The 21,944-nt window shown below is 43.9% G+C and overlaps 2 protein-coding genes and 1 long non-coding RNA gene across 4 annotated transcripts; 1 reads left to right on the top strand and 2 right to left on the bottom strand.

The window, feature by feature from the left end:
* Positions 1–893: 893 nt before the first annotated feature.
* On the bottom strand, positions 894–20,042 carry LOC136486101 (protein Ycf2-like). Of its 2 annotated transcripts, XM_066482886.1 has the most exons (11): positions 19,861–20,042; positions 18,774–18,896; positions 18,481–18,618; positions 17,393–17,515; positions 17,100–17,237; positions 16,013–16,135; positions 15,720–15,857; positions 7,647–7,784; positions 2,013–2,147; positions 1,737–1,782; positions 894–1,473 (listed from the first exon to the last, which is right to left on the bottom strand). In XM_066482886.1, the coding sequence occupies exons 1-11, from the start codon at positions 20,026–20,028 to the stop codon at positions 1,352–1,354; spliced, it is 1,392 nt and encodes a 463-aa protein (XP_066338983.1). In that variant the 5' UTR covers positions 20,029–20,042; the 3' UTR covers positions 894–1,351. The 2 variants fall into 2 exon arrangements, with proteins under 2 accessions (XP_066338983.1, XP_066338984.1); XM_066482887.1 differs by lacking the exon at positions 2,013–2,147.
* On the top strand, positions 2,930–5,338 carry LOC136486102 (uncharacterized). The gene is made up of 3 exons (XR_010766665.1): positions 2,930–3,149; positions 3,235–3,359; positions 4,147–5,338. It is a non-coding gene; the product is annotated as an uncharacterized lncRNA (long non-coding RNA).
* On the bottom strand, positions 20,038–21,680 carry LOC136487879 (disease resistance protein PIK5-NP-like). Its single transcript, XM_066484983.1, has 3 exons — positions 20,478–21,680; positions 20,151–20,279; positions 20,038–20,073 (listed from the first exon to the last, which is right to left on the bottom strand). Exons 1-3 carry the CDS (start codon positions 21,678–21,680, stop codon positions 20,038–20,040), a joined length of 1,368 nt encoding a protein of 455 aa, XP_066341080.1.
* Positions 21,681–21,944: the final 264 nt, after the last annotated feature.

Here is a 21,944-nt window from a genome sequence, read left to right as displayed (position 1 = left end):
TTAGATTCTTTGGCTTTGATTGTTTCCCATTATGTCAGTTTCACAATTCAATATCTCAGCAGTCAGCTTACAGTTTCGGCTCTGGGCTATAATTAGCTGATACTCTAATTCAATTGTTTCTTGTACTTTGGAGTATTTAGTTAGATGTATGAATAAGTCAACTACAATCAATTTGAATTATGCCCTCCAATGTAGCATCAGTAGAGTGCTTGAGCTTTGAATTAGTAGATGACTTGATGCATGTTTGAGTCTACGAGCAAAACACTAGCCATGGTACTTATTTTCTAGATGGCAACAAGATTTTTGGTTTCTTTGTTTTTTTCCTAATTTTTCTAAATTTTTTAGTTGTCCAGAATTGGAGTATCAGCTACATTTTACAAGCTGGTGTTTGCCATCTCTGGTGGATTTGAATGATCGTGTACTCCGGTGTCCACAGAGAGGGCGCTTCATTTTACTAGCTTTAGGATCCATGTGGCCAGTTTTGGCATGTGCAAATGATTCTGGTTTTTTTAGCCTTCTTACTACCCAAATGTAATGCACAATGTCTTCCCCGTATGGTCAATTATGGAAATTAAGAGCATAAAAAAGTAATTTAAATAAGTAGGCATGGCCTAGCTACTTTTCTACCTTTGGATTGATTATTTTGTGTTCTCGCATTAATTTTAAGCGACGTAAGCCCCACCATCCTGTTCCAACTGAATCATAATTTTATTAAAATATATTGAGTTCTACTGTGTTTTGATGACTTTCTTGCAGTAATTTTGTGCTGATTACAAATTCCATCGATTTAATAGAATCATGTGCCGACAAATGGAAAGTCGTTTTTCAATATCAAATTTTGGATGCACAATTTGCTGCAACTATAAAAGGTTTACTCATTTCCTAATCCTTGGTGAATGAAGAATAAAAAAAACTTAACTAACACATGGCAAGCAATCTGTTCCACACAGGATTATTTGCTCAAATCACGGATGTAAAAAAAAACTGCACGAAAAAAAGTGGTCTCAAATCACTGACATAAAAAACTGGCCTGCGATGGCCACTTCTGCACGGAAATATTGGTCGGGACCGTCTCAACTGCGTGCAGGAAAAAAATCGGCCGGGGACGCAACCTCAATATCGCCGGTTTGGCTGGTCGTAAAGCCGCTTGTGCTGATTTGTATGGTTGAATTTTTGGGAAAGAAAAATACTGTACCATGGCTTATAAGCTAGCTTTTAAGTGCAGCGGAACACTCCCCTGGGACGGTGAGAATTGTCATGCATGCGATTGAGAAGAGTTTGAATACACATCGCCAGTAGTATAGCAGTGTAGCAGTATAGCCGAACACTCCCCTGGTCTTGTTCGCTTGTCTTATAATCTGTACTTTTCAAACCGCTGGATCAATGTTTCGACTTGTTTTTTCCACGAACGGGGCAAATTGGGCAGCATTATTGGTTGGACTGCTGGGAATCGGTACTGTTGCTGACGGACCACTGCGAAAGACAATGACAACGTAAGCGGGATGGTTACGATTAGGGGACTTTGAAAATAATACTGGCCTGCATCTGATCGGGAAGGACACATAGTAGTAGCACCTTTAATTTGTTACTGTGCACCAATCGTTGGACTAGATGATGGAAAAAGAAAAAGAAAAAAGAAGAAAAGAACAACGGGATCGATCGGGGGATTTACTGAGAATTGTCATCCGTGTGAATGAGAAGGGAAGTATTGCTTTGCAGTAATAAATAATACGTACCTGTTGGTGTGTCTGCTTGGAATTGGAGCTGCTGCTGCTGTAGAAGCTGCGACAGACAATAACAAGCGAAGGGTTGGTTAGGATTGGGGGACTTGAAAGAAAACACTAGCTGCATCAGCACCTGAGTAGCTTAGCTCATTCACTGGATTTGAAGGGCGGGAGGAACTGGCCGGGTCAATGGGGGGGGGGGGGGGGGGGGGGGGGGACAGATGGACATGTATAGAAATAAACGGAGCTGGTTGTGCCTATGACGAGCAGAAAGAGTAGTTAATATACCTCTTTATCCGTAGAGTCTATCTGCTTAGAATTGGATGCCTCTGCCTCGTCTTGCCTGCCTTCGTTTAGCGCTAATAATTGAATTTTTTTTCCCCATATTGCTATTTGTTCAAAAATGGGTCTGCTTCTGTTGATCTGCGAGAAGGGACAACGGCAAGGAAAACGTGTTGCTCAGGATTTGGGGGACAGTGAATAAGAAAACTAGCTGGCAACTAAAGGAGTGGCCGCTTAGATTTGTATGCACTGGGCTATCAACCTGTGCTCTCGCACGGGCTAGTTCTTATGAGACATACGCATTACTTTTTTACTATCTTTTACTAAAAAAATTTATATTAAATTGTATGTTTTTCTGCTTCATTCATTTTTTATATATAATAGGCAGAATAGATACCTAGTAGTCTCCATCTAGCTGTGATAAACTAATAAATTACTGATCTATACGTTTTCATCTATACTCATAGTCTTTTATTTGCATTGCACCTATATATGTATCTTTAATATGTATTTACTTGAACCCTTAGCTTAGACTATGGTGACTCTTATTGTAACCCATACATTATGACGTTATGAATCTAAATTTTGATTTCCAAATATTTGTAACATCCGAGAATCCATGACAGATTTTTAATATGGATTAAGTAATTTAATTATATAAGGTTGTACCGACGTAGTAAAGAGAGGCATTTTGATGATGCTCACATGAATGAATAGAGACCACCGATGCGTAGAGCTCGTCAAATGCTTTCCATTTGACTACTCATATGCACTAATCGGATTTTGGATTTACATTTGTCGATAGTTTTAACACAAAACAAATATGCAGCGCTACAGTAACACGAATCTACAGTGCCGTGGAGCTGCAGTAACATGGATAATGCTCCTAGCGCTCGTGACTTTTTTTATGGCGTGTGGGTTCTTTTCCTTCCTTTTTCCCACCGTGGTCTCTATCCAAGATTAGCCATGTCAATTGTACCCTTTCCAAATCCTGGCCGTCATCCCCCCCTTTGTCCCCATCTCTGTTCCACGCAAGAGGAAAAAAGACAACACAGGGGAGAAGAAGAAAGAGGAGAGGGGAGAGGAACTAGGGTTCCGCTGCCGCTATCGTCACCGTGTCTGCTCTTCCTCTTTCAAAAATCGGTTAGGCACCATCTCATGTCTCTGTTTCCCTATCAATCTCTCGTTCCCCTCGCTGTCCATGATGGATTTGACATGTTTCGAGTAGATTGTGACGGCGAGAGGGTTGAAACGGCAAGAATCGTCGTGCGGTGGAGGAGGGAAGAAGAAGAGAAGAGAAGGAAGGAGTAGACGTCGGGAGTTTCATCGATGTGCTTGCTATGGTTGCCCTAGGTGAGACGCCAAATCATGATCCAATTCTTTTGATCAAGTTTCATGGATTAAATTGCTTGTTTAGAGGAGGTTTAGTTGGAGTAATTCTCAAAATTCTCGAAATTAATTTTCGTCGATGTTCTGAAATTCCATTAGACTGAGCAGTTTCTGTTCATCGCCATTTTATGGCATCATAATGGCCTTAATAAATTTTGTCACTATGGACAAAGTTGTATAAGACTTCAACATCCTTCTTTCTACACCAATGTCACCCTCATAGTCTCTGTATTTAGGAAGATATGATCGTTTAAAATAGATTATTTTTCAGTCACGAGTTTTTGGACAGTTTCATATCTATTCAGTTTTTGGCTATCTCAATGGAATAATTTGAACTTTTCATCTAAACAAACATTGTAGGGATTTTCTCAAGATTTCCAGATTGTTATATAACATGTTTTTTGGATTAATATATCTCGAGTTATGAATTTTATAAGACTGCTGTCCTGTTTTGACCATCAGAAAAGTTCAGTTAAGTTAAGAGGATGTTTATGTTACCATGGAAATCTCTTATGCTGAAGCTTATTATACCAAAGTTATAGATAATGGAGTTTTCTATAACCTGTAAAATTTTGCGAATTTTTAAATGTATGGTTGAATGTCTATGAAAATAAGAACAAACAGTGCTGCTGTCACGAACTATAGCGAAACGGTAGACGCTTGAACGGCGGGTTTGGGACTCTCTAGTGTGTAATATGTTATTTGTTTTGTTTGAATGACAGTGTTGGTAATGAGAATTTACTGTGATCAGGTGGTACACTTTCGAAACATGCTTGGCTCTTACTCTTGAGCTTTGGTGAAGGCAAGTAAACATGGCGCTGTGGTCCACATGCTTTGGCTTTGTTGTTTGAATTGCATCCACTAAATTTTTAGTATCTTACACTAGCCATATAATCCAAAATTTGATGTTATTTGCTTTACTTTGAAGTATATGATTGTATATCTTGTCGTACTACTATTGAATTATGAAGTATGCGAAGTGCATACATTGCAACCTTCACATTTTTGCACTCTTCCTGTTGATAAGCATTTGAAGAAACCGTAATTGAATTGGTGCGTTTAAGTACCGATACAACAATGCACATTGATAAGCAATGTGGTTGCAGCCCTCACTCCCTCTCCTTGAGATGTGTGGGTAGAAGACAAGTCATGCATTGCATTGCATCATTCGCATCTGCACTTTGTAGTATATTTACATTTCTATGAAGCAATTTATTATGCTACTTAAATTTGATGCCTAATCAAAGTGTGATTTAAATAACCCAGTTAAGGCAGTTTGCTTGCTAGGGTTTCCATAAACTACACATGTTATTTTCCCCCTCAAGTGTTCGAACATGGAAGATGTATGCTTGGGACAGGTGTATCGGCACATCTGCACATCACTTATGGGATCATACATATCTATGGAACACATGTGCTGTAATATAATAATTTTGATCATGGTTTAGTTGGATCGTTTGTTATGCTTTTATGTTGAAGCTTGGTTATGGTTTGTTTGTGTTATGTTAGTTTTGTGAACAGTAAGTCTTCCTTTATTGTTAATCTATATGATCTTAGTTGCTTTCATGTACTCTGTTGCTATGTTCTTTTTTTTGTGTTGAAGTGTGCTAATTCTCTAGAAGATTCTGTTTTTCTTCTGGGTGTTACAGTTGGTAATCAGAGCCTTGGTTATAGGTTCTAGGCTTAAGTTGTTGTGCTAAAATTTGACTCACTAAAACTTGACACACTTGCACTTGTAGGATGGGGGTTGGGTTTTTTCACATGCCCTGTTTACTTCCTTGTTTTGCTTGTACATATATGTGTTTATGTTTATCTGTGGTATAACTTTTTTGTCATTGTGCTCCTAGCTATTTTAGCTATTTTGTCACAAATCTAGAAGAGAGATCATTATTCTCAAACTAGATTTTGAAAAAGCCTTTGATGAAGTTGAACATGAGTTGATGACTTAGATTATGGAGACTAAGGGCTTCCCTGAGAAATGGATTACTTGGATGACAATAATTTCAGCTGCTTTGCTTAATGGAGTACTAGGGAATTGAAAGTGTATCGCTGCAAACATCGGGTCAGACAAGGTGACCCACTGTCCCCTCTCCTCTTTGTTCTGGTAGCTGACTTCTTGCAAACTATTCTTAATGCAGCAAAGCAGCAAGGCCTTCTTACCCTACTTGTGGACCTAGATCATGATCATGATTTCCCTATTCTCCAATATGCAGATGATACCTTAATTTTTATGCAAGGTGATGCAAGGCAGCTTTTTTCTGAAAGCTATCCTTAACTCTTTTGCTGAGTCCACGTGTCTCAAGGTGAACTATGCAAAGTCTATGATGGTGCCAATTAATAACAATGAGGAACACTTCAACATTTTGGCAAATACTTCTAGTTGTTCCAAAGGGTCCTTGCCTTTTACCTACCTTGGCCTCCCCTTGAGTCTAACAAAACCAACAGTGGCAGATTTTTGGCCCCTTGTCACTAAGCGTGAAAGAAGGTTGGTTAGTGTTTCCTCTTTTTTTAGTCAAGCAGGCAGGTTACAGTTGACAAATGCTGAGTGCCTTGCCTACCTTCACAATGTGCACCTACCTCATACAGAAAATGGTTATTAAACAGGTTGACAAATTTAGGAAACATTGTTTATGGAGGGGATTAGATACTAATTGTAAAAAGCCTCCAAAGGCTGGCTGGAAACTTGTATGTGTTCACCGACCTTTTTCAATAGAAGCTTTTGATCAATTTCAACAGCTGGCATCTCTTCCAGAAGACACTCTCTTTTGCAGGTTGGCAAGGATATTTGGTCACACATCTAGGGTTCCACTTTGTTTGCCCCAAACAGAGCTTGCATCTAATAGGCACCGGAGAAGTAAATTTGACATACACTTGGCTCTGGAAATCCTATTGTCAGCCTAAAAGAAAAGTTTTCTTTTGGTTATTGCTCAAAGATAGGCTTAGTACCCGTAAGCTTCTGAGGAAGAAAAATAAGGTTTTGGAAAATTACAATTTTGTGCACTGTCATTTGGACACTGAAGAACCTCTGCGTCATCTTTTTGTGCATTGGCCCTACGCCATGTCTTGTTGGAATATCTTGGGCCTCGCACAATTCATTCAGGGTGATCTTATGGAAACACTTCCTTTGGTCAAGACTCAAATTTAACGACCTTTTTTATGGAGATTATTGCGACTATGTGCTGGGCACTCTAGTCTGCCAGAAATGACTTCATCTTCAGGAATCTTCAACACTCGGTGGGCTCAAGTAAAGCCACCTTTCAAAATGAACTAGCTCTAGTTAAGCTAAGAGCTAAGGATAAGTATTAACCTTTGTTTGATCTATGGCTAGGCACCCTTGTCTAATCTTGTTGATTTTCTTTGTCTCTTTCTTTGCTTCATGAGCTCTTAACTCTGTAAACTCCTTTTTATTTATGTCGTTAATAAATTCCAGTATGGGGCAGCCCTCCTGTTTCGTAAAAAAGTATATAATTTAAAAAATATATAGTGTACTTTCTGGATATTTTAAATTATGTTTTCTAGTATATATTAGTATTTACGTGTAATTTTGTTTGTTTTTTACAATAGCACATATAGGTACAAATATAAAGGTGTTACTTTTTATTATCTTTCGTAATGGCATATATGGGTAGATTGAATGTGAACTTAGGAGTTATTTTGCATTATCCTCCATAATGACAGAGGTGGGGAGTTTATAAAATAATTGCGGGGGGTATTTTAAATTATCTTTCATAATGGTGGATGTGGGTAACTTAGATACAAAGGTAGAGGGTTCTTTTGAAATATCTTCATACCGGCAATGGTGGGTAATTTAGAAGCAATGCTAGGGTTCATTTTGAGTTATCTTTAATAATGGTAAATTTTGATAACTTGGATGCAAATTTAGGGAATTATTTTGAATTGTTTTTCATAATAGGAGAGGTGGGTAATTTATATACAAATTTAGGGTGTTATTTTGAATTATTTTTTATAATAATAGAGATGTGTAATTTAGATGTAAAATTAGTATTTTTCACAATGACAGAGCTGGACATTTTTTTTTCCAAATTATAATAGATCCAATGGATATTATTAGGGATGATGATTAGAGTCTATTAGGTTAAAATCAAGATATTTCTGATTATTGTGAGAATTCCTACCTTTAATTAGTAATAGTAAGGTAGGAAACAATGCGTTCGAGGACAAGTATAGACATAAAGAAACAGAGCTGGTTGTTGTGCTTGTGATGAACGCAAAGAGTAGACTAGTTAATACCTCTTGATCTGTGGAGTCTATCTGCTCAGATTCCGATTCCTCTGCCTCTCTTTGTCTGCCTTCGTTTAGCTTTTCGTCAAAAATGGATTCAATTATAGACGGTAGTGCCTCCTTCCAAATGGAGTTGCGGTTGATGACCTGCGATAAACAATGACCAGGAAACGGATTCAAATGTTTGTGTTATGTTAGTTTTGTGAACAGTAAGTCTTCCTTTATTGTTAATCTATATGATCTTAGTTGCTTTCGTGTACTCTGTTGTTATGTTTTTTTTGTGTTGAAGTGTGGTAATTCTCTAGAAGATTTTGTTTTTCTTCATGGGTGTTATAGTTGGTAATCAGAGCCTTGGTTATAGGTTCTAGGCTTATGTTGTTGTGCTAAAATTTGACTCACTAAAACTTGACACACTTGCACTTGTAGGATGGGGGCTGGGTTTTTTCACATGCCCTGTTTACTTCCTTGTTTTGCTTGTACATATATGTGTTTATGTTTATCTGTGGTATACCTTTTTTGTCATTGTGCCCCTAGCTATTTTAGCTATTTTGTCACAAATCTAGAAGAGAGATCATTATTCTCAAACTAGATTTTGAAAAAGCCTTTGATGAAGTTGAACATGAGTTGATGACTTAGATTATGGAGACTAAGGGCTTCCCTGAGAAATGGATTACTTGGATGACAATAATTTCAGCTGCTTTGCTTAATGGAGTACTAGGGAATTGAAAGTGTATCGCTGCAAACATCGGGTCAGATAAGGTGACCCATTGTCCCCTCTCCTCTTTGTTCTGGTAGCTGACTTCTTGCAAACTATTCTTAATGCAGCAAAGCAGCAAGGCCTTCTTACCCTACTTGTGGACCTAGATCATGATCATGATTTCCCTATTCTCCAATATGCAGATGATACCTTAATTTTTATGCAAGGTGATGCAAGGCAGCTTTTTTCTGAAAGCTATCCTTAACTCTTTTGCTGAGTCCACATGTCTCAAGGTGAACTATGCAAACTCTATGATGGTGCCAATTAATAACAATGAGGAACACTTCAACATTTTGGCAAATACTTCTAGTTGTTCCAAAGGGTCCTTGCCTTTTGCCTACCTTGGCCTCCCCTTGAGTCTAACAAAACCAACAGTGGCAGATTTTTGGCCCCTTGTCACTAAGCGTGAAAGAAGGTTGGTTAGTGTTTCCTCTTTTTTTAGTCAAGCAGGCAGGTTACAGTTGACAAATGCTGAGTGCCTTGCCTACCTTCACAATGTGCACCTACCTCCTACAGAAAATGGTTATTAAACAGATTGACAAATTTAGGAAACATTGTTTATGGAGGGGATTAGATACTAATTGTAAAAAGCCTCCAAAGGCTGGCTGGAAACTTGTATGTGTTCACTGACCTTTTTCAATAGAAGCTTTTGATCAATTTCAACAGCTGGCATCTCTTCTAGAAGACACTCTCTTTTGCAGGTTGGCAAGGATATTTGGTCACACATCTAGGGTTCCACTTTGTTTGCCCCAAACAGAGCTTGCATCTAATATGCACCGGAGAAGTAAATTTGACATACACTTGGCTCTGGAAATCCTATTGTCAGCCTAAAAGAAAAGTTTTCTTTTGGTTATTGCTCAAAGATAGGCATAGTACCCGTAAGCTTCTGAGGAAGAAAAATAAGGTTTTGGAAAATTACAATTTTGTGCGCTGTCATTTGGACACTGAAGAACCTCTACGTCATCTTTTTGTGCATTGGCCCTACGCCATGTCTTGTTGGAATATCTTGGGCCTCGCACAATTCATTCAGGGTGATCTTATGGAAACACTTCCTTTGGTCAAGACTCAAATTTAACGACCTTTTTTATGGAGATTATTGCGACTATGTGCTGGGCACTCTAGTCTGCCAGAAATGACTTCATCTTCAGGAATCTTCAACACTCGGTGGGCTCAAGTAAAGCCACCTTTCAAAATGAACTAGCTCTAGTTAAGCTAAGAGCTAAGGATAAGTATTAACCTTTGTTTGATCTATGGCTAGGCACCCTTGTCTAATCTTGTTGATTTTCTTTGTCTCTTTCTTTGCTTCATGAGCTCTTAACTCTGTAAACTCCTTTTTATTTATGTCGTTAATAAATTCCAGTATGGGGCAGCCCCTCCCGTTTCATAAAAAAATATATAATTTAAAAAATATATAGTGTACTTTATGGATATTTTAAATTATGTTTTCTAGTATATATTAGTATTTACGTGTAATTTTGTTTGTTTTTTACAATAGCGCATATAGGTACAAATATAAAGGTGTTACTTTTTATTATCTTTCGTAATGGCATATATGGCTAGATTGAATGTGAACTTAGGAGTTATTTTGCATTATCCTCCATAATGACAGAGGTGGGGAGTTTATAAAATAATTGCGGGTGGTATTTTAAATTATCTTTCATAATAGTGGATGTGGGTAACTTAGATACAAAGGTAGAGGGTTCTTTTGAAATATCTTCATACCGGCAATGGTGGGTAATTTAGAAGCAATGCTAGGGGTCATTTTGAGTTATCTTTAATAATGGTAAATTTTGATAACTTGGATGCAAATTTAGGGAATTATTTTGAATTGTTTTTCATAATAGGAGAGGTGGGTAATTTATATACAAATTTAGGGTGTTATTTTGAATTATTTTTTATAATAATAGAGATGTGTAATTTAGATGCAAAATTAGTATTTTTCACAATGGCAGAGGTGGATTTTTTTTTCAAATTATAATAGATCCAATGGATATTATTGGGGATGATGATTAGAGTCTATTAGGTTAAAATCAAGATATTTCTGATTATTGTGAGAATTCCTACCTTTAATTAGTAATAGTAAGGTAGGAAACAATGCGTTCGAGGACAAGTATTGTCATGTGGGGACGCACTTACCATCGGTGTAGGCGGGCCCGCGACGTACGCCGTGCAGCGGAACGCGCGGCGAGCGCGTCCTGGGAGGGGCATGGCGAGCCAGATGCGCGTGGCTAGGAGGAAGGATAGGATAGTTTCCCTTTTTCAGTTCCATAATTTTAGGAGCAATTAGCTCTAGTTGGTTTGGGCCATCGGCCATATATTCCTGTAATCCGGCACTCAACAGGGTAAGCAAGAATTATTCCAATCTAATCTCTCTCTCTCTTCTCCAACTAAGCCCAGGCGACTGTGAGGGGTAAAACCTCCGCGACTGGAAGACACGGTTGGAGACTACGAACTCCGTAGTCGAGGGCCGCCTACCCTAGATCACCTCGCCCTTGACAACCTGGTATCACGGTCACGGCGATCCTCATCGTCAGGATCCTCGTCTCCTCCGCGCGCCGCCTCGCCCCCACCACCAGCCGCCGCCGCTGCATCCCCGTCATCTGCATCATCGTCCGCTGCATCCTGTGTCGCTGCCGCCATGGGTGACGACTCCGACCTCAAGACCACCGTAGCGACCCTCGCCAAGAACATGGCAGCGCTGCAAGCCTCGGTCGATGCCAACGCCAAGGCGATCGCCTCCCTCGTCTCCGCCAGCTCATCCTCGTCAGGCCCTAAACCGAGTTCCGGCGAGCACCACCAGGATCGGCCACCGAAGCATTGGCGCCCCGATTTTCCGCGGTATGATGGCAAGACCGACCCGCTCGTTTTCATCAATAGATGCGAGTCGTTCTTCCTTCAGCAGCGGATCATGCCGGAGGAGAAGGTGTGGATGGCGTCATACAATCTCGAGGACGGGGCGCAACTCTGGTACATGCAAGTCCAACAGGACGAGGGCACCCCTTCCTGGCCTCGCTTCAAGGTGCTAATCAATCTGCGCTACGGTCCCCCACTCCGATCCGCGCCACTCTTTGAGCTCGCGTCCTACCGCCGCACGGGAACGGTGGAGGAATACCAGGACCGTTTCCAGGCCCTACTTCCCAGCGTCGGCCACCTCGACGACGCGCAGCGGGTGCAGCTATTGACGGGCGGGCTCCTGCCTCCGCTCAGTATGGCCGTGCAGGTCCAGAATCCGCAATCCCTGGCCGCCGCCATGAGCCTCGCCCGCTAGATGGAGCTCATGGAGCAGTACTCTGTCGCGCAGACGAAGCCTCCGGCTCAGGGTATCCTGCCTGCGCCACACCAGCGCGCTCTTCCGGCGCCCCAGCCGGCCACGAAGCCTGCCGCGCCGACGGTCACTGTGGAAGGCAGGCCGGTCAAGCGCCTGACACAAGCCGAACAGGAGGAACGCCGCCGCCTCGGCCTATGCTACAACTGCGACGAGAAATACGGTCGGGGCCACAACCGCGTCTGCAAGCGCCTCTTCCTCCTGGACAGCGTGGTCGACGACGACGACGGCGCTACCGCTGAGCGTGACGACGCGCCGGAGACGGAGTCCCCGATTTTTTCTCTCCACGCGGTCACCGGCGTGGCCATGGGAAACACTGTGCAGGTCGTGGTCGTCTTGGGCGGGATCACCCTCGTCGCTCTCTTGGATACGGGATCCCACCCACAGCTTCATCGCCGAAGCCGCGACCGGCCGCACTGGGCTCCCCGTCCAGCCGCGCCCGCGGCTCACGGCGACCGTGGCAAACGGCGAGAAGGTTCCCTGCCCCGGCGTGCTCCGCCAAGCGCCACTCACCATCGACGGCGTTGATTTCTGCGTCGACCTGTTTGTCATGCCACTTGCAGGGTATGACGTGGTCCTGGGGACTCGGTGGATGGCCACTCTTGGGCGGCTTGTGTGGGACTTCACCACCGGCACGGTGTCGTTCCAGCACAAGGGCCGCGCAGTCTGTTGGGCGGGCGCTCCTTCGGCCGGCGCACCGGAGGCCTGCGCTACTACTGCCAGCGCGCCGCTCCTCGACGAGTTGCTGGCAGGCTTCGCCGACGTCTTCTCTGAACCGCGGGGCCTTCCACCCGCGTGCGCCCGCGACCACAGTATCGTCCTCAAGCCAGGCGCGCAACCGGTCGCGGTTCGCCCCTACCGGTACCCAGCGGCCCACAAGGATGAATTGGAGCGGCAGTGCGCCGCCATGATCGACCAAGGCATCGTCCGACGCAGCGACTCGGCCTTCTCCTCGCCGGTCCTCCTCGTCAAGAAAGCGGATGGCACATGGCGTTTCTGCGTTGACTACCGGGCTCTGAACGCGCTCACGGTCAAGGACGCGTTCTCGATCCCCGTCGTCGACGAGCTGCTCGACGAGCTCCACGACGCCCGTTTCTTCACCAAGCTCGAACTACGGTCAGGGTACCATCAGGTCCGGATGCGGCCCTCCGACGTCCACAAGACGCCGTTTCGGACTCACGACGGGCTCTACGAGTTCCTGGTGATGCCGTTCGGGCTGTGCAACGCCCCGGCGACGTTCCAGGCGCTCATGAACGATGTCCTCCGGCCGTTCTTACGTCGTTTCGTCCTTGTTTTCTTCGATGACATTCTTATATACAGCCGTACGTGGGCGGATCATCTTCGACACCTCCGCGTCGTGCTCTCTGAGCTCCGGCGACACCAGCTCTTCACCAAGCGCAGCAAGTGTGCTTTCGGAGAGCCCTCTGTCTCCTACCTCGGCCACGTGATCTCCGAGACAGGGGTCGCCATGGACCCGGCAATGGTGCAGGCCATCCGCGACTGGCCTGTCCCTCGCTCCGCACGGGCGGTACGCGGCTTCCTCGGTCTGGCGGGCTACTACCGCAAATTCATCCACAACTATGGCACCGTCGCCGCTCCGCTGACAGCCCTCCTCAAAAAAGAAGGGTTCTCCTGGAACGACGCAGCGGCCGCGACGTTCGACGCCCTCAAGTCGGCGGTCACCTCGGCGCCCATCCTCGCCATGCCAGACTTCGCTAAACCGTTCGCTGTCGAGTGCGACGCTTCCTCCCACGGGTTCGGCGCGGTCCTCATCCAGGAAGGCCACCCGATCGCCTTCTTCAGCAGGCCGGTCGCGCCACGCCATCGCGCCCTCGCCGCCTATGAGCGGGAGCTAATCGGCCTCGTCCACGCCGTGCGCCACTGGAGGCCCTATCTGTGGGGGCGCCGCTTTCTCGTGAAGACGGATCACTATAGTCTCAAATACTTGTTGGATCAGCGGCTTGCGACGATTCCCCAACATCATTGGGTGGGGAAACTGCTCGGTTTTGATTTCTCTGTGGAGTACAAGCCGGGCGTGGCGAACGCGGTGGCCGACGCCCTGTCACGCCGCGACACGGAGGATGGGGCCATTCTGGCACTGCCAGCTCCTCGCTTCGACTTCGTCACGCGCCTTCGCGACGCCCAGGACGCGGACCCGGCCCTCGTCACGCTCCGAGAGGAGATCTCTGGCGGTGTCTGCGGCGCGCCCTGGTCCCTGGGCGACGGCATGGTGCAGTACAACGGACGGCTCTACATTCCTCCAGCCTCGCCGCTTGTTCAGGAGATCATGAAGGCGGTGCACGAGGACGGGCATGAAGGCGTCCAGCGCACTCTCCATCGGCTGCGCCGCGACTTCCACTTCCCTAACATGAAACAGTTGGTGCAGGAGCTCGTTCGTGTGTGCGTCATCTGCCAACGGTACAAGTCCGAGCATTTGCACCCGGCGGGACTGCTTCTTCCTCTTCCCGTGCCACAGGGCGTCTGGACCGACATCGCCCTGGATTTCGTCGAAGCGTTGCCCCGAGTGCACGGCAAGTCCGTCATTCTCATGGTGGTGGACCGGTTCAGCAAGTACTGTCACTTCATTCCCTTGGCGCACCCATACTCCGCCGAGTCTGTCGCCCAGGCGTTCTTCACCGACATTGTACGCCTGCACGGCATGCCTCAGTCGATGGTGTCGGATCGCGACCCTACCTTCACGTCCACGTTCTGGCGCGAGCTTATGCGCTTGATGGGCACGAAGCTGCACATGACCACCGCCTTCCACCCTCAATCGGATGGTCAGTCCGAGTCTGCTAACCGCGTCATCATCATGTATTTGAGGTGCCTCACAGGTGATCGACCTCGACAATGGCTGCGTTGGCTGCCGTGGGCCGAATTCGTCTTCAACACCACTTACCAGACGTCCCTCCGCGACACGCCGTTCCGCGTCGTCTATGGCCGAGACCCGCTGTCCATTCGGTCATATGAGCCCGGCGAGACTAGGGTGGCTGCCGTCGCCCGGACCATGGAGGAACGTGAAGAGTTCCTCGCCGACATCCGCTACCGCCTAGAGCAGGCACAAGCACTCCAGAAGCGCCACTACGACGCGGGCCACCATCATGTGGCTTACCAGGTGGGCGACTGGGCCCTCCTCCGTCTTCGGCAGCGCGCGGCGGCGTCCCTGCCTCAGGCTACAACTGGGAAGCTCAAGCCGCGCTACTTCGGCCCCTACCGCGTCACCAAGCTGATCAACGAGGTCGCCGTTCGCCTTGCCCTGCCGCCCCGAGCTCGCCTTCACGATGTGTTCCATGTGGGCCTCCTCAAGAAGTTCCAGGGCCAGCCGCCGGAGACACCCCCACCACTACCACCCGTGCACCATGGCGCGGTCGCCCCCGAGCCTGAACGCGCGACGCGTTACCGGCTGGCCCGTGGAGTGCCCCAAGTTTTGATTCAGTGGAAGGACGAGTCGCCGGCCTCGTCAACTTGGGAAGACGTTGAGACGTTCCGCGCCAAGTACCCCGCATTCCAGGTCGAGGACGAGCTGAGCCTCGACGGGAGGGGAGATGTCATGTGGGGACGCACTTACCATCGGCGTAGGCGGGCCCGCGACGTACGCCGTGCAGCGGAACGCGCGGCGAGCGCGTCCAGGGAGGAGCATGGCGAGCCAGACGCGCGTGGCTAGGAGGAAGGATATGATAGTTTCCATTTTTCAGTTCCATAATTTTAGGAGCAATTAGCTCTAGTTGGTTTGGGCCATCGGCCATATATTCCTGTAATCCGGCACTCAACAGGGTAAGCAAGAATTATTCCAATCTAATCTCTCTCTCTCTTCTCCAACTAAGCCCAGGCGACTGTGAGGGGTAAAACCTCCGCGACTGGAAGACACGGCTGTAGACTACGAACTCCGTAGTCGAGGGCCGCCTACCCTAGATCACCTCGCCCTTGACAAGTATAGACATAAAGAAACAGAGCTGGTTGTTGTGCTTGTGATGAACGCAAAGAGTAGACTAGTTAATACCTCTTGATCTGTGGAGTCTATCTGCGCAGAATCCGATTCCTCTGCCTCTCTTTGTCTGCGTTGGTTTGGTATTTCGTCAAAAACGGATTCAAATATAGACAGTAGTGGCTCCTTGAAACGGGAGTCGCGGTTGATGACCTGCGATAAACAATGACCAGGAAAGGGCATTGGCTAGGATTAGGGGAGTGCATCTGATGGGCACGACAGTAGTAGCTTATGTAGACATAAAAAGAAGCAGAGCTTGTTGTTGTGCTTGTGAGCCTCTGATAAGCAGAAAGAGTAGTTAATACCACCTCTTCATCTGTGGGGTCTATCTGTTCAGAATCTGATTCCTCTGCCTGTCGTTGTGCTTCGATGACACTAGATCGCATCTTAGACAATATTGCATTCACATAATTGGAGCACCAGCTGTATAACTGCGACAAAACAATGTCAAGGAAAGAGCATTATAGGATTATTATTATTAGTAAGGAACATGAAAATAAAGGAAAACTAGCCAGCCTTGATCTGACTGGCAGGAACCCAGATGTTCGAGGACAAATTCGTCTGTACAGGAAGCCTCCACTTCTTGCCCCTCATGTTTAGTAAAAAAAGTGTATAATTTAAAAAATATATAGTGTACTTTATGGATATTTTAAATTATGTTTTCTAGTATATATTAGTATTTACGTGTAGTTTTGTTTGTTTTTTACAATAGCGCATATAGGTACAAATATAAAGGTGTTACTTTTTATTATCTTTCGTAATGGCATATATGGGTAGATTGAATGTGAACTTAGGAGTTATTTTGCATTATCCTCCATAATGACCGAGGTGGGTAGTTTATAAAATAATTGCGGGGGGTATTTTAAATTATCTTTCATAATGGTGCATGTGGGTAACTTAGATACAAAGGTAGAGGGTTCTTTTGAAATATCTTCATACTGGCAATGGTGGGTAATTTAGAAGCAATGCTAGGGGTCATTTTGAGTTATCTTTAATAATGGTAAATTTTGATAACTTGGATGCAAATTTAGGGAATTATTTTGAATTGTTTTTCATAATAGGAGAGGTGGGTAATTTATATACAAATTTAGGGTGTTATTTTGAATTATTTTTTATAATAATAGAGATGTGTAATTTAGATGCAAAATTAGTATTTTTCACAATGGCAGAGCTGGATATTTTTTTTTTCAAATTATAATAGATCCGATATTATTAGGGATGATGATTAGAGTCTATCAGGTTAAAATCAGGATATTTCTTATTATTGTGAGAATTCCTACCTTTAATTAGTAATAGTAAGGTAGGAAACAATGCGTTCGAGGACAAGTATAGACATAAAGAAACAGAGCTGGTTGTTGTGCTTGTGATGAACGCAAAGAGTAGACTAGTTAATACCTCTTGATCTGTGGAGTCTATCTGCGCAGAATCCGATTCCTCTGCCTCTCTTTGTCTGCGTTGGTTTGGTATTTCGTCAAAAACGGATTCAAATATAGACAGTAGTGGCTCCTCGAAACTGGAGTTGCGGTTGATGACCTGCGATAAACAATGACCAGGAAAGGGCATTGGCTAGGATTAGGGGAGTGCATCTGATGGGCACGACAGTAGTAGCTTATGTAGACATAAAAAGAAGCAGAGCTTGTTGTTGTGCTTGTGAGCCTCTGATAAGCAGAAAGAGTAGTTAATACCACCTCTTCATCTGTGGGGTCTATCTGTTCAGAATCTGATTCCTCTGCCTGTCGTTGTGCTTCGATGACACTAGATCGCATCTTAGACAATATTGCATTCACATAATTGGAGCACCAGCTGTATAACTGCGACAAAACAATGTCAAGGAAAGAGCATTATAGGATTATTATTATTAGTAAGGAACATGAAAATAAAGGAAAACTAGCCAGCCTTGATCTGACTGGCAGGAACCCAGATGTTCGAGGACAAATTCGTCTGTACAGGAAGCCTCCACTTCTTGCCCCTCATGTTTAGTAAAAAAAGTGTATAATTTAAAAAATATATAGTGTACTTTATGGATATTTTAAATTATGTTTTCTAGTATATATTAGTATTTACGTGTAGTTTTGTTTGTTTTTTACAATAGCGCATATAGGTACAAATATAAAGGTGTTACTTTTTATTATCTTTCGTAATGGCATATATGGGTAGATTGAATGTGAACTTAGGAGTTATTTTGCATTATCCTCCATAATGACCGAGGTGGGTAGTTTATAAAATAATTGCGGGGGGTATTTTAAATTATCTTTCATAATGGTGCATGTGGGTAACTTAGATACAAAGGTAGAGGGTTCTTTTGAAATATCTTCATACTGGCAATGGTGGGTAATTTAGAAGCAATGCTAGGGGTCATTTTGAGTTATCTTTAATAATGGTAAATTTTGATAACTTGGATGCAAATTTAGGGAATTATTTTGAATTGTTTTTCATAATAGGAGAGGTGGGTAATTTATATACAAATTTAGGGTGTTATTTTGAATTATTTTTTATAATAATAGAGATGTGTAATTTAGATGCAAAATTAGTATTTTTCACAATGGCAGAGCTGGATTTTTTTTTTTTTCAAATTATAATAGATCCGATATTATTAGGGATGATGATTAGAGTCTATCAGGTTAAAATCAGGATATTTCTTATTATTGTGAGAATTCCTACCTTTAATTAGTAATAGTAAGGTAGGAAACAATGCGTTCGAGGACAAGTATAGACATAAAGAAACAGAGCTGGTTGTTGTGCTTGTGATGAACGCAAAGAGTAGACTAGTTAATACCTCTTGATCTGTGGAGTCTATCTGCGCAGAATCCGATTCCTCTGCCTCTCTTTGTCTGCGTTGGTTTGGTATTTCGTCAAAAACGGATTCAAATATAGACAGTAGTGGCTCCTCGAAACTGGAGTTGCGGTTGATGACCTGCGATAAACAATGACCAGGAAAGGGCATTGGCTAGGATTAGGGGAGTGCATCTGATGGGCACGACAGTAGTAGCTTATGTAGACATAAAAAGAAGCAGAGCTTGTTGTTGTGCTTGTGAGCCTCTGATAAGCAGAAAGAGTAGTTAATACCACCTCTTCATCTGTGGGGTCTATCTGTTCAGAATCTGATTCCTCTGCCTGTCGTTGTGCTTCGATGACACTAGATCGCATCTTAGACAATATTGCATTCACATAATTGGAGCACCAGCTGTATAACTGCGACAAAACAATGTCAAGGAAAGAGCATTATAGGATTATTATTATTAGTAAGGAACATGAAAATAAAGGAAAACTAGCCAGCCTTGATCTGACTGGCAGGAACCCAGATGTTCGAGGACAAATTCGTCTGTACAGGAAGCCTCCACTTCTTGCCCCTCATGTTTAGTAAAAAAAGTGTATAATTTAAAAAATATATAGTGTACTTTATGGATATTTTAAATTATGTTTTCTAGTATATATTAGTATTTACGTGTAGTTTTGTTTGTTTTTTACAATAGCGCATATAGGTACAAATATAAAGGTGTTACTTTTTATTATCTTTCGTAATGGCATATATGGGTAGATTGAATGTGAACTTAGGAGTTATTTTGCATTATCCTCCATAATGACCGAGGTGGGTAGTTTATAAAATAATTGCGGGGGGTATTTTAAATTATCTTTCATAATGGTGCATGTGGGTAACTTAGATACAAAGGTAGAGGGTTCTTTTGAAATATCTTCATACTGGCAATGGTGGGTAATTTAGAAGCAATGCTAGGGGTCATTTTGAGTTATCTTTAATAATGGTAAATTTTGATAACTTGGATGCAAATTTAGGGAATTATTTTGAATTGTTTTTCATAATAGGAGAGGTGGGTAATTTATATACAAATTTAGGGTGTTATTTTGAATTATTTTTTATAATAATAGAGATGTGTAATTTAGATGCAAAATTAGTATTTTTCACAATGGCAGAGCTGGATTTTTTTTTTTTCAAATTATAATAGATCCGATATTATTAGGGATGATGATTAGAGTCTATCAGGTTAAAATCAGGATATTTCTTATTATTGTGAGAATTCCTACCTTTAATTAGTAATAGTAAGGTAGGAAACAATGCGTTCGAGGACAAGTATAGACATAAAGAAACAGAGCTGGTTGTTGTGCTTGTGATGAACGCAAAGAGTAGACTAGTTAATACCTCTTGATCTGTGGAGTCTATCTGCGCAGAATCCGATTCCTCTGCCTCTCTTTGTCTGCGTTGGTTTGGTATTTCGTCAAAAACGGATTCAAATATAGACAGTAGTGGCTCCTCGAAACTGGAGTTGCGGTTGATGACCTGCGATAAACAATGACCAGGAAAGGGCATTGGCTAGGATTAGGGGAGTGCATCTGATGGGCACGACAGTAGTAGCTTATGTAGACATAAAAAGAAGCAGAGCTGGTTGTTGTGCTTGTGAGCCTCTGATGAGCAGAAAGAGTAGTTAATACCACCTCTTCATCTGTGGGGTCTATCTGTTCAGAATCTGATTCCTCTGCCTGTCCTTGTGCTGGGATGATACGGGATCGCAGCTTAGACGTTATTGCATTCACCAAATTGGAGTGCGTGCTGATGTATAACTGCGACAAAACAATGTCAAGGAAAGAGCATTATAGGATTATTATTATTAGTAAGGAACATGAAAATAAAGGAAAACTAGCCAGCCTTGATCTGACTGGCAGGGCAGAGTAGTGGACCTCAAATCCGTCTGTACAGGAACCCATATGTTCGAGGACAAGCATGGGACAGTTGAGATGTTTGTTGACAGCGCGCCTCACCGCTGTCTCTGCCGCCTCCGCTTCTTGCACCGTTACGTCCCAACGGATAATTGTAGCATGGACTCTCACAAGCAAAGGGAGGTACTCCAAGCTATCCAAGTTGATTCCCATTTTAGCATCCCTGAAGGCCTTGACGTCAACGTGAAACGCAACAGATTGAAGGCACGGCATAGCTCCGGGTTGATACTTGAGTGGGGAAAACATGTAGTGGTACTGCAATTTGGGGAATTTACCAGCGGCAATGGCATCAGGGAAGAAGATACTTTGCCCAGCTATGAACAGACAGAGAGATCCGAGCTCTGGGAAGTTCCCAAGAATGTCTAGATCCTTCGCCTCTGCAGACTTGATGGACACGTTTAGATGGGATAGCCTCGGAAGAAAGTCGGGGTGTATCCACGCTGGCAGTCCACGGGAATAACGGATGTTATGTAGGCGAAGATGGCGCAGTTCCCGAGAGGGCGTAAAACCCTCCCAGTTGGGCATTTTGCACCTTCCATCATCACAAAGCTCCAGTTCTTCAATTTTCTCCAATCGGCTTAGAGACTCCACTAAGGCTTTGTTCAAGTTATGACGGAACTTAAACGTGCCAATACGGAGCTTCCTTAGCTCTGTCAGCTTGCCCAACTCTGTAACTGTAACAAAGTAGGGGGAATCGAAAACATTGTCCAACCGCAGCTCTTCCAAGGATGTTAGGTTTCCCATCCCTTCTGGTAATCTCATTTCGCTGCCCTCTGATAGCAAGCACTTGAGTCGTATTAGCAAAGTAACACTCTGTGGCAGTGCCTTCACCGCGGTGCCTCTCAAGTCCAGTGTCAGCAAAAACCTGAGCTTCCCCAGCTCCACCGGCAGCTCACCAATATTTGTTCCAGACAGTCCAAGGTATCTTAAGTGATGTAAACCCGCAAGATTCTCGTGAGGCTTGTCTCCAATTAACAAACAGTAATCTATAGATAGGACACGCAGAGCTTCATAACTTGGGAGTGATGACATCAGATCAGAGAGACGGCACCCAGGGGTAGCATTAAATGACCTCACTTTTTCTCTGCATGTATTGCCCAGGTCACCCTGCTTCACAATTTTTTTTCGGACGGACAGTCTACGAGTATTACTATGATAAGAAGATGAATGCTGCTCATCGCTGTCCAATATAGTGCTAACAAAGTTGTAATCTTTTACCACAGAACAAATCATATCAAGCACCATGTCGTGAATACGACAAACATGTATGGTGTAAGCAGTACCTTCTACTGGCTGGAGCAAGCTTCTATTAACAAGCTCATTGAAGTACGTCTCCCCAACCTCAAATAGTGTTTTTTCCGGAGCATGCACAAAACCTTCGGCTACCCACCGCCATACCAATGTGTTTTTCTCAATCTCACGGTCTTCTGGAAATGTGCTTAAATGCAATAAGCAAGTCTTTAGATGCGAAGGAAGGTCATAGAAGCTGTACAATAATATCTTTCTTGT

Source organism: Miscanthus floridulus, chromosome 10 (assembly GCF_019320115.1).
Source record: "Miscanthus floridulus cultivar M001 chromosome 10, ASM1932011v1, whole genome shotgun sequence".
Classification (NCBI taxonomy): Eukaryota; Viridiplantae; Streptophyta; class Magnoliopsida; order Poales; family Poaceae; genus Miscanthus; species Miscanthus floridulus.
Note: the sequence above shows the minus strand (reverse complement) of the source record. Positions and strands in the feature narration are given on the sequence as shown.